At 39.3% G+C, this 12,313-nt stretch overlaps 1 protein-coding gene across 9 annotated transcripts in view; it reads left to right on the forward strand.

Moving 5' to 3' along the window:
• The window catches only part of PPP4R3B (protein phosphatase 4 regulatory subunit 3B), a 75,256-nt gene that overhangs the window by 7,844 nt on the left and 55,099 nt on the right, over positions 1-12,313 (forward strand). For all 9 annotated transcript variants that reach the window (XM_074399879.1, XM_039476212.2, XM_074399902.1 and 6 more), the window contains one exon: positions 6,341-6,439. In XM_074399879.1, the coding sequence (XP_074255980.1) occupies positions 6,341-6,439 (99 nt within the window). The remainder of the gene's footprint in view (positions 1-6,340; positions 6,440-12,313) is intronic.

Consider the following 12,313-nt stretch of genomic DNA (forward strand, 5'->3'; position numbering starts at 1 on the left):
CTTTCCCACACCAGATTCTGTCAATACAGTTTCCCTTGCTAGAGGCCACTCACATGACCAGTTTCTTCCATATCTTGCTGGAGGTACACATATGTAAGCAAACAGGTGTACAGTTGTATATATTTTTCCCTTTTATTGGTATAAATAGTAGCATACTACTGGTTTGTGCTTTGCTTTTTTTTTTCTTTTTCATTTGGGCTTTGAAGTGATAGTAAAATAAATGGAAAGATGTTTTTTGTTTTTGTTTTTTTTTTTGAGACACGGTCTTGCTCTGTTGCCAAGGCTGGAGTGCAGTGGTGCGACCGTGGCTCCCTGCAGTCTTGACTTCCCAGGCTCAGGCTCCCACCTCAGCCTCCTGAGTAGCTGGGACTACAGTTGTGCACACCATGCCCGGCCAATATTTTGTAGGTACGGGATTTTGCCATGTTGCTGGAGGCTGATCTTGAACTCCTGAGCTCAAGCAGCCCACCTACCTTGGCCACCCAAAGTGCTGGGATTGCAGGCATGAGCTGCCACACCCAGCCCATGAAAAGATCTTAAAATGAACATCTGGGAATAGAGATAGGGTAAGAGTTTCCGGTAGGAAATTTTAATTTAAGATCATAAAAGACCAACCAGGCGTGGTGGCTCACGCCTGTAATCCCAGCACTTTGGGAGGCCCAGGAGGGCAGATCATGAGGTCAGGAGTTAGAAACCAGCCTAACCAACATGGTGAAACCCCATCTCTGCTAAAAATACAAAAATTAGGCGTGGTGGCCTACATCTGTAATCCCAGCTACTCAGGAGGCTGAGGCAGGTGAATCGCTTGAACCTGGGAGGCAGAGGTTGAAGTGAGCCAAGATTGCCACTGTCCTCCATCCTGGGCAACAAAGCGAGACTCCATCTCAAAAAAAAAAGAATCATAAAAGGCCTGGCGTGCCAGTAGTAGTCTCAGCTTTTTGGGGCTGAGGTAGGAGGATCACTTGAGACCAGGAGTTTAAGCCTCTAGTTCATGATGATCACACCTGTGAATAGCTGTCTACACTCCAGCCTTAAAATAATCAAATGGATTATAAATTTTTAGCTGCAAGGTGACCTCCTTTGAGGTAATAGCTATAAATTGAGAAAAGAACAGAGCTCAAGACTGAGTCTTGTTGATATGATTACATTTGCTCATTCATCCAGAAATACCTCATTGAGTGCTGCTTCGGGGCTGGACACTGTCTTTAGTTTGAATTTTTTTCAGAGGTGGGGGTAGTTTTGAGATGAGATGAGACTATCTCCGAGGCAAGAGCGCAGTGACATGATCACATCTCACTGCAGCCTTGACCTCCTGGGTTCAAGTGATCCTTCCTCCTCAGGCTTCTGAGTAGTTGGGACTACAGGTGTACACCACCATACTCAGCTAATGTTTTTTAATTTTTAGTAGAGATGAGGTCTCACTATGATGCCCAGGCTGGTCTCAAACTCCTGTGCTCAAACAGTTCTCCCTTGGCCTCCCAAAGTCTTGGGATTACAGGCATGAGCATCTATATCTAGCCTAGTTGGGATTTTTAAAGTGCAGTTGAAAGCTTTTGAAGAGTTTATGCAATGACATGACTCAAAATACTTAATAGTATCAATCAGTGGAATTGAAGAGAAGCCATAAGTGGGAAACTCAAACGAGATTGTTGCATACTCCAAAAGATCATGTTGGATTGGATTGAGGTGATGGAGATAGACAGAGATGAATGGATTTTGTGTTATATATTGAAGGTAGTATTGACAGGGCATGCGATGAATCAGGTATTGGTAATCAGGAAGAAGGAAGATAAGTAACCATTACCTATTTCCCAAGGACAGTCCTCAGCATTGGAAAAGAACTCTAAATATAACTGCCATTTAGTTTCTGGTATTTTGACTAGATCAGATTTAAAAAGTTAAGAATGAGGGGCCAGGTGCGGTGGCTCCCACCTGTAATTTCAGCACTTTGGGAGCCCAAGGTGGGCAGATCACCTGAGGTTGAGGGTTCAAGACCACCCTGGCCAACATGACGAAACCCTGTCTCTACTAAAAACAAAAATTAGCTGGGTGTGGTGGCACACTCCTGTAATCCCAGCTACTCAGGAGGCTGAGGCAGGAGAATCACTTGAACGCCGGAGGTGAAGGTTGCAGTGAGCCAAGATCACACCACTGCACTCCAACCTGGGCAACAGAATGAGACTCTGTATCAAAAAAAAAGAAAAAAGAAAAAAACATCAAAAGAAAGTAATGGTGAAAAGGTGCTCAGTTGCCTTAATTCAGATTTCATTGTTTACCTGGACCTTTTCTCAGAACATTGATGGTAGCCAAAATGGAAGGGGCATTGGATGGCTGGATAAAGGATTTTAGGTTTCATTCTGTTATACTATCCATAGACTTAACTGTAGGTATTACTATATATAGATCTAGTCTCCAGAAAGACCAAAGCATGATTAGAAGATTGAGGCTTTGAACCTCATCCCCCAATCTCCAGGAGGGGAGAGAGGCTGAGGGTTTATTAATCACCAGTGGCCAGTGATTTATTTAATAATGCCTGTTTAATGAAGCCTCTATAAAAGCCCAGTAGGACTGGTTTTAGAGAGCTTCCAGATAACCAAGTGGACGTTCTTGGAGGTTGATGTGCCTAGGGAAGGAATGCAACCTTTGAGCCTGCTACCCAATACCTTGCTCTATGCTCCTCTTCATTTGCATCCTTTAAAATATCCTTTACATTGAAATAAACCAGTAAATATAACTGTTTCCCTGAGTTTTGTGAGCTACTTTAGCAAATTAATCAAATCCAAGGAGGGGGTCATGGGAAGCCTGATTTATAGGCATTTGGTTGTAAGCATAGGTAAAATAACCCGTACCTGCAATTGGCATTAGAAGTAGGGGGCAGTCTCACAGGGCTGAGCCATCAACTGTGGGATCTGATACTGTCTCCAGGTAAACAGTGTTGAAGGTGAATTGGGGAACACCCATCTGGTGTCCAGTGTGGAACTGATTGATTATCGATGGGAAGAAATCACCATACTTCTTGGTGACGAAGGTGACAGCAGTGGTTTGTGTTGTGAGAATGTAGTATGAGAAACAGTTTATTCCTGTATTCTCACACTCACCTTTTGTGAATTATTGTAGCCTATGTGTGAATTATTGTAGCCTAACTGCAAATATTTAGTAAACTAACTCAAAATGGATAGGTGCTTTAAAAGGGGTTGATAATAAATACAAATGAACTAGATAATGGTTAAATATATATTTACTGCTAGTAAAAACTGTTGACCATGTGACAAAACAGAAACAGTTATTTAATAGATCTGACAAGAAGTTTCCCTCTTAAAAAGTTCAGTTATTAAACAGATAACTTTTTTAAAAAATTAGATATGGGAGTCTCACTGCATTGGCCAGGCTGTCTTAAACTGCTGGGCTCAAGTGATCCACATGCCTTAGCTTCCCAAAATGCTAAAATTAAAGGCTTGAGCCAAGTATATTGGGTCTTAAAATTCAAACGTTTAAAAATTTTGCTTATGTTATCTTCTTATAAGCCTTTTCTATTTCAGCATGTGTTTTATATGCATTAATATATTAATATATTCTTATATATGATATATAAGTGAATTGAAGTACAGTCAAAAATATTTTGGAGATCACTGTTCATGAGGCCACTTTGCAGAAGGCTTAAGAAGATGACTTGGGAATGTAGGAAGCCTGAGTGGGTACCCTGATGCTTTAACCAGCACTGACCAGAGTAGCTCTATTTTTATCATTTTTATATATGGAGGTTCTCAGTAAATTTTTTTCTGTAGAAGGGGTTCTGATTTTTTTAAAAAATGTTTGAAAACTTTTGTGGATGACGAGAGACACTGAAAGGTTTTTTTGTTTGTTTGTTTTGAGACAAAGTCTTACTCTGTCACCAGGCTGGAGTGCAGTGGCACGTTGTCGGCTCACTGCAACCTCTGCCTCCCGGGTTCAAGTGATTCTCCTGCCTTAGCCTCCAAGTAGCTGGGACTACAGACGTGTGCCATCACGCCCAACTAATTTTTGTATTTTTAGTAGAGATGGGGTTTCACCTTGTTGGCCAGGATGGTCTTGATCTCTTGACCTCATGATCCACCTGCCTTGGCCTCCCAAAGTGCTATGATTACAGGCATGAGCCACTGCTCCCGGCTGAAACTGAAAGATTTTAAACAAAGGAGTGACTTGATAGAATTTTAGACTAACTCTGGTAGCAAGTTGCTCTTCCAGAAAGAATAGCCAGGAAGAAGATAGAACACAGAGTTCCAGCTATTTTTACCTGATTACGCAGAAAATAAGAAATACTAATCTGAGGCCTTGATTAATTAAAGAATATTTTTCATTTACTGTTTAAAGCCAAAAAGTACTGAAATGTTCCCATTTTCAAAACTTTGTCTTTGATCTGGGGATGACTTTTAGATTTTATTTCTTCACGTCAGGTCATAATATTTATAAGTACTAAACAAATTATTGAATATAAGGTGTTTTATAGATTATATTTTTGGTAGAGTATAAACTCAATTTGTGCGTATTTTTTTGAAAAAGTTTTAGCCATATTAAACTTTAATTGTTATATATCCTTCAAAAATTGTTTATTTCAGCCGAGCGCGGTGGCTCAAGCCTGTAATCCCAGCACTTTGGGAGGCCGAGGCGGGTGGATCACGAGGTCGAGAGATCGAGACCATCCTGGTCAACATGGTGAAACCCCGTCTCTACTAAAAGTGCATAAAATTAGCTGGGCATGGTGGCGTGTGCCTGTAATCCCAGCTACTCAGGAGGCTGAGACAGGAGAATTGCCTGAACCCAGGAGACGGAGGTTGCGGTGAGCCGAGATCGCGCCATTGCACTCCAGCCTGGGTAACAAGGGCAAAACTCCATCTCGGGAAAAAAAAAAAAAAAAAAAATTGTTTATTTCATTTGAGTATTACAGTGTTTTTAGTGTTTAAAAACGTGTGTGAGGCCGGGCGTGGTGGCTCAAGCCTGTAATCCCAGCACTTTGGGAGGCCGAGGTGGGTAGATCACGAGGTCAAGAGATCGAGACCATCCTGGTCAATATGGTGAAACCCCGTCTCTACTAAAAATACAAAAAAAAATTAGCTGGGCATGGTGGCACATGCCTGTAATCCGAGCTACTCAGGAGGCTGAGGCAGGAGAATTGCCTGAACCCAGGAGGCGGAGGTTGCGGTGAGCCGAGATCGTGCCATTGCACTCCAGCCTGGGTAACAAGAGCGAAACTCCATCTCAAAAAAAAAAAAAAAAAAACGTGTGTGGAGGCTGGGTGCAGTGGCTCACACCTGTAATCCCAGCACTTTCGGAGGTGGAGGCGAACAGATGGCTTGAGCCCAGGAATTGGAGTTCCAGACCAACTTGGGCAAAATGGTGAAACTCTGTCTCTACAAAAACTTAATGTGGCATAGTTTGTATACCTGTAGTCCCAGCTACTTGGGAGGCTGAGGTGGGAGGATTGCTGGAGCTTAGAAGGTCAAGGCTGTAGTTAGTCGTGATTGTACCCCTACACTCTAGCTTGGTGACAGAGCGAGACCCTGTTTCAAGGAGGAAACAACAACAACAGAATATATATATGTATATTTGTGTGTGTGTGTGTGTGTGTGTGTGTGTGTGTGTGTGTGTGTGTTATTTTAAATCTAAACCTTAGTTTCTAATACAAGGATTGACAACCTTCTAGCGTGACTAACCTTTTGGTAGGCATATAATTGAAGACATTCTAGGAGGCTGCTTACCTAAACCTTGGGTTAATTTTTCTGCAGCCTAAGGTACTGAACTGGCGGCTGTTGGAAGCTCTTATAAATAAGAGCAGATAGCTTTGTTTCACCATGGTGCTGCATTTCTTAAGATCCTGAAGTCTTTAACAGATTTAAAAAAAAAAAAAAAGGCAAAAATAGAGTTAAGTCTTAACCTATTTTCGGGTATTAGTTAGCTCACTTTTAACCAACTCAAAGGGAAGGATAAATATGTAGGTGGTTAGTGAATGAAACAGCTGGTTTTCTGGAAGCAACAGAAAGTAGATGGTTGGCATTTCTCTGTGTTACAGTTTTGGCCAAGAATGGCTAGCATTTTATAAATTTAATTTGGATAATGAATCAGAGCCTACTAACCTGTTTTAATATTTTTTTGTTTTAGAAAATTGCTCAATGTCATTTTTAGTACCAGAGTTACTATTTTATTGCCAATATATTACTAATAATGCCAATCAAATATACATTAATTACTCTTATCCCAGGCATTTGTCATTGCTGTGCTGTTTCCAGTCCTCTTGATTTTTATTTATACTTTGTAGATATTTCTTTTCTAGTATGATGATGTAGAAACATTTATTTTTAAACAGGATACATTAATTGTTTGGTCAGAAGCAGAGAACTATGATTTGGCTCTGAGTTTTCAGGAAAAAGCTGGCTGTGATGAGATCTGGGAAAAAATATGTCAGGTAAGTTGTTTTTTTTTTAATATTTAACTTAACATTTGCATCTTTTCTTGAATTTTTGTTCCTTTTTACTTCAAATGTATGTATTAGGATGTGGAGAGATTGCCTTAGTGTGAGACTTGATAATTTAACTTGAAATTGTTTATATTCTACAGTAAATTATTTTAAATTTTTTATAAACAACTTTGTCATAGTTTTGTTTTACCACTTTAGATTTTGATAGCATATGCTCATATAATACATTATATTATAGAATGGCAAGTACTTTAAACAAACTAAAAGAAGATTAATTAAGCCAGGCTTTTAGATTTAAAAAATAAATACTTGGTCATACATTTACCTAATGTTTATGAATACCATACCAGGCACTAATGTTCAACAGTATTCATGAGTTCAGTTTATGTAGAACTTAAAATGTGGCAGGATATGTAGAATGTTTGGTAACTCTTAACTAACTGGAATTTTTAAAAAGAAACCTTTTGTTTTAGAATAGTTTTAGATTTACAGAAAATGTAGCTATAATGCAGAAGATAAAGATCTTTTATTTAGAACTAGGGTGTTGATTTACATATCTGCTAGAACATAAATTTATATGGTGGATAATTTATTCTAGTGATTACTATATTAAATTATACCTTGTCCCATTCTACCACCCCGCCCCCATATGTCAACACTTACTTTTTAATATATGTTCTTGGATATAAATGTATTTGTCCAGCTGGACACGGTGGCTCACACCTGTAATCCCAGCACTTTGGGAGGCCAAGGTGGGCAGATCACCTGAGTTCAGGAGTTCAAGACTAGCCTGACTACCACGGTGAAACCTTGTCTCTACTCAAAATACAAAAATTAGCTGGGTGTGGTAGCACGTGCCTGTAGTCCCACCTGCTAGGGAGGCTGAGGCAGGTGTGTAACTCAAACCTGGGAGGTGGAGGTTGCAGTGAGCCGAGATTGTGCCACTGCACTCCAGCCTGGCAGAATAAGACTCTGTTTCAAAAAAAAAAAAAAAAGTATTTGTTCTAGAAATTTTTGTGGAAATTTATTACTATTTTCACTTAGGTGGTTCAGGAGGTCTCTAAGACCACTCTCGGTTTCCATAATTCTGGAAAGACTCACAGCATCCAGCATACCTGTTACACTCACAGTTTATTATAGCAAAATGATGCAGATTGAAATCACCAATGGGAAAAGGTGCATAGGTTAGAGTCTAGGAGAGTTTCAGGCTTAAGCTTCCAATTCTCTCTCCCAGTGGAATCATGCAGACAGCACTTACTTCTAGCAGTAATATACGGCAGCACACATTCAGTATTGCCAACTAGAGAAGTTTACCCAAACCTTTGTTTCTAGGGTTTTCACTGGGGATTAGGGTTCACATAAGCATGGCTGACTGCCTGTGTAGCTGACCTTATTCCAGCACCTCCAGAGGTCAAGGATATCTTGCGGTCCAAGGCCCCCACCTTAAACCACTTGTTAGCATAGCATGTCTGGCATAGGTGGGGGCCCCCAGGCAAACAAAAACACTATTATGAAGCAGAATATTCTGAGTGCTTAGAGTTTACCTCTCTGGAACTAGACAAGGGCCAAACTTTTCCTTTGGCAAGGTCAGTCCTTTACTGCACAGGCCATTCCTTGACGAAGACTGTCTTACACCAAAATGATTATATTTGTGTGAGCATCTGCATTTAGCATAGATGCTCCCACAGATGGAAAAATAATATCAGTATGAATATACCTAGCATTTGGGGCCAGTATGGAGTAGAGATAGGTTTAAAGAAACAACTAACTTTTCCTAGACATAACTTTTATGTTTTTGTACTACTTTGATTTCTTATTCTCCTTGATTTGCAGATTGTACCTTATGATAAACTCGTACAGAACTGTATACCATAGAAACTGATAAGCAACAAAATCAAGCTTTTTCTCAGTCCAGTTGTTTTTTTTTTTTCTTTTTTTCTCTTAGGTTTCAAACCATGATCCTGTAGGGCCAGTGACTTTCTTTTTCTTTAGTTTACTTTTATTGTTCAAATAACTGCAGCATGGACCAGTGATTTTTCTATCAGCATTATATCCTCTGGATGCTCTAACTCAATCTCCCAATACATTTGATCATCTCTAAGAGTATTACCATAAATTTACATAGGAGGTGGTTGAATCAACAATAATAGTGTTACACCATATCATAGTATGGTAGTAGATATAACCTGGCATATTACTAGAATCCCACTTAGTCATTAACAGTTGGTCTGGTTTATCCTCATATTGTATGACAAAATGTCTCCCAGAGCAGCGTCACTCTTCAAAGCTTACAGGCTCCCATTTGACTTTGTTAGGTTCTAAGAGAAGGGTTGCTCTTGGCAGACCTATTGCTTCACCCTTCCAGGATCTGATAACTGAGCTAAGAGACAGTGTCATCACTTGCCTTCATCCTTTCTTGAGGCATCAGTGTTTTGGGGTTTTTTGTTTTTGTTTTTGTTTTTGTTTTTGTTTTTGTTTTGAGACATGGTCTGGCTCTCGCCAGGCTAGAGTACAGTGGTGGGATCTCAGCTCACTGCAACCTCTGCCTCCCAGGCTCAAGGGATTCTCCCACTTCAGCCTTCCTGATAACTAGGACTACAGACCTGTGCCACCATGCCTGGCTAATTTTTGTATTTTTTGTAGACGTTAAGTTTCACCATGTTTCACAGGCTGATCTTGAACACCTGAGCTCGTGATCCACCCACCTCAGCCTCCCAAAGTGTTGGGATTACAGGCATGAGCCACAGCGCCCAGCTTAGGCACCAATGTTAATACTGGATTTTCTTTGCTACATTACTCATTTTTTCATTCCTTTGCCCTCTGTTACTGTTTCTTCTTTCCATTTGTCATTGATTTTTATTTTATTTTTATTCTTGTCATTGATTTTTATTCAAACTTGTCCACCTTTGGAAGGGATATTAGATGTAGCCACTCTGATGGTCCAGAAAAGTTAACTCTTTACTGCACAACACAGTACTCCTTTAAATCTGTGCATGTTGCTGAATATATAGTTTTTGCTCCAAACTACTGCATGAACTACTGCATGATTATTTCACAAAATCATATGTTATGTTTTAGTTTTTCAGTTCTGGGAAGTCATTGCTGATCTTTGAAAGAACAATTTCTATTTTATTAAGAGCCATATTACTTAGTTATTTCTTAATCTCTTATAATAAGAAATAGTGCAAAACAGTTTTTCTGCAAAAGTTTGATGGTTCAGAGAGTTCAGAGTGTCTTAAAGGGAATGGGGAATGATGAATAGAAGGAACCATTGGAGAGAAAGAAATTATAAAAACAAGAGCCAAGATAATTTTTATATGTTGAGCTTTCAGAAAGCGTTAAATGTAGAATTACCTTTCGAAATGTTAACCTTAGGAAATGGTATGAACATTTTCTTTGAAATCAATGAAGGAAATGCCTGAAGGTAAATTGTGAGATAGAGAAATGTTAGAGGAAGTTGAGTACCGATGGACTTTTTAGTCAAAGGAAGAAGCCTTCACATCTTCTGAGACTTAAAGGTGAATGTAATGTTTGAGAAGTTGGGAAGTGAAAAAAAAAATTAAAGTAGCAGCTGTAAGGGACAACAGTAGGATTATGGAATAGAGAACTTTAATTGAAAAACCCTATTGATAGTGTGAATTTATGGTGAACCCATACAGCACAGTTCATTGGCTGTCTTTAAGATGTTGTGATCAGATTGTGTTGTAGTAATATGATCCTAAAATGTCAATGGCTTGCCATAACAAAAGTTGATTTCTCCTTAATGCTGTTTGACCAACTGGGGAAGGGGCCCTACTCATCAGAGTCATTCAGGGACCAAGCTGGAAGGGAATGTATTTTATTTTATTTCTTTCTATTCTATTTATTTTATGTTAATGTTATTTTTTGAGACAGTCTTGCTCTGTCACCCAGACTGGAGTACAATGGTGCAATCTCAGCTCACTGCAACTTCTGCCTCCTGGGTTCAAGCTATTCTCCCGCCTCAGCCTCCCAAGTAGCTGGGATTGCAGGTGCGTGCCACCACACTCAGCTAATTTTTGTATTTTTAGTAGAGACAGGGTTTCACCGTGTTGGCCAGGCTGGTCTGGAACTCCTGGCCTCAAGTGATCCACTAGCCTCAGCCTCCCAAAGTGCTGGGATAATAGGTGTGAGCCACCACACCCAGCCGAGATTTCATTTTAATACTTCCAAAATCATTGCAAAGTGAGAAGGAAAGATGGTGAATCAGAGGACCGGCTTTTAAAAGTTCTGCCCTGAAGTTAAACAGGACACTTTTGTTCACATTTCTTTGGCTAAAGCAAGTTACACAACTATAGGTCTTCATGGAGACAAAGAAATCATCTCTCTTAAAAGGGAGATAATGAGAAATACTTCGTAGAGAGCACTGATACTATCTATATAGATATTTAGGTTTCTGTGGGATTGACATGTCAGATCAATGAAAGTTAATTAGTAGGGAATCCAGGAAGCTTACAAGGATTAGTACTAGATAACGTAGAAATAAACATTGTAATTTAGTAAAGGCTTCTAGAGTTGTGCTTTTATTCTTAAACATATGCAAACTATATTCATTTGAAGTGTAAGTTAACTCATCTGATTTCTACTTATTCTTTCTGTATCACCTATGATTCTTCTTCTTCCTTCCTCCCTCACACTTTGCTTCTCTTTTTCTCAATACTGCCATAGTTTGGCTTTAATCCATATTTCTCTCTTCTGCTCTGTTGTTTTTCCTGAGTAGTAAGACCACAGATTTAGTTGCCAGCTGAATATTCAAACACCTCAACCTTAATAAAACTAACCTCTAACAGCTATTCTTCCCCATTGTTCTCATGTTTTGTTAAAGGAGTTGTAATCCTTCTAAAGAAAGGTTTAATAATATAGGGTGTCTTATGATTTCTTCACTGTTGTAGCTTTCTCTAATCTTTCCCATCACTATCCAAGTTCAAGTAGTACCTGTAGACTTTAGAATAACACTCTAAAATTCATCTCTGTTTTTAAATTTATCCCATAGGACCAATGCCAGATTAAATTCCTAAAGGATAGGCCTGCACATTCACTTCCCTACACAATAACTTAATGTTTTAACTTGTTATTTCATGTTCCGGCTACAGTCTACATTTGTAGTTTTCGTGTTTGCCACATTCATGTCATATATTTCCATCTCTCTGTTTCTGGGCTGTTCCCCTTCAGCTTTGAGTACCTTTATCTCCTATCTGAATCTTATCTGTCTTTGAAGGTCCATTCAAGATCTCAAATGCCACTGCTCTTAGGATTTTTTTTCAGCTGCCTCCACCTCAATTTCACAAAGAATTAGTAGGAAATTTTTCTCAATTTCACAAAGATCCAGTAGGAAATTTTTCTCAATTTCAGTGGTATTTTATCTAAACCACTGTTAAGAGTTCAGTACTTACACTTTCTCTTACATTAATGTATCAGTTTCCCTAGGCCCATCTACTCTGTTGAGAACTCAGAGGTAAAAGTATGTCATTCATTTAGGAATTCATGTACTTCTTTCTCTAAGTTTTTAATCTACTTTGTGCTTTTAAATATTTTTTCATGTTTTGCTTTCGTGGATTAGGAGGTTTGTGAAACTTTTTCTACTCATGATATTTGAGAATTTTGAGGTAGAGAAGAATGAGAATAGTTGCACTGTTGGGTTAGAAATTACTTTTTTTTTTTTTTTGAGACTGAGGCTCACTCTGTTGCCCAGGCTGGAGTGCAATGGCATGATCTTGGCTCACTGCATCCTCTGCCTCCCAGGCTCAAATGATTATTCTGTCTCAGCCTCCTGAGTAGCTGGGATTACAGGTGCGTACAACCACGCCCAGCTAATTTTTGTATTTTTAGTAGAGACGGGGTTTT

The sequence above is a fragment of the Saimiri boliviensis genome, chromosome 1 (assembly GCF_048565385.1).
Source record: "Saimiri boliviensis isolate mSaiBol1 chromosome 1, mSaiBol1.pri, whole genome shotgun sequence".
Classification (NCBI taxonomy): Eukaryota; Metazoa; Chordata; class Mammalia; order Primates; family Cebidae; genus Saimiri; species Saimiri boliviensis.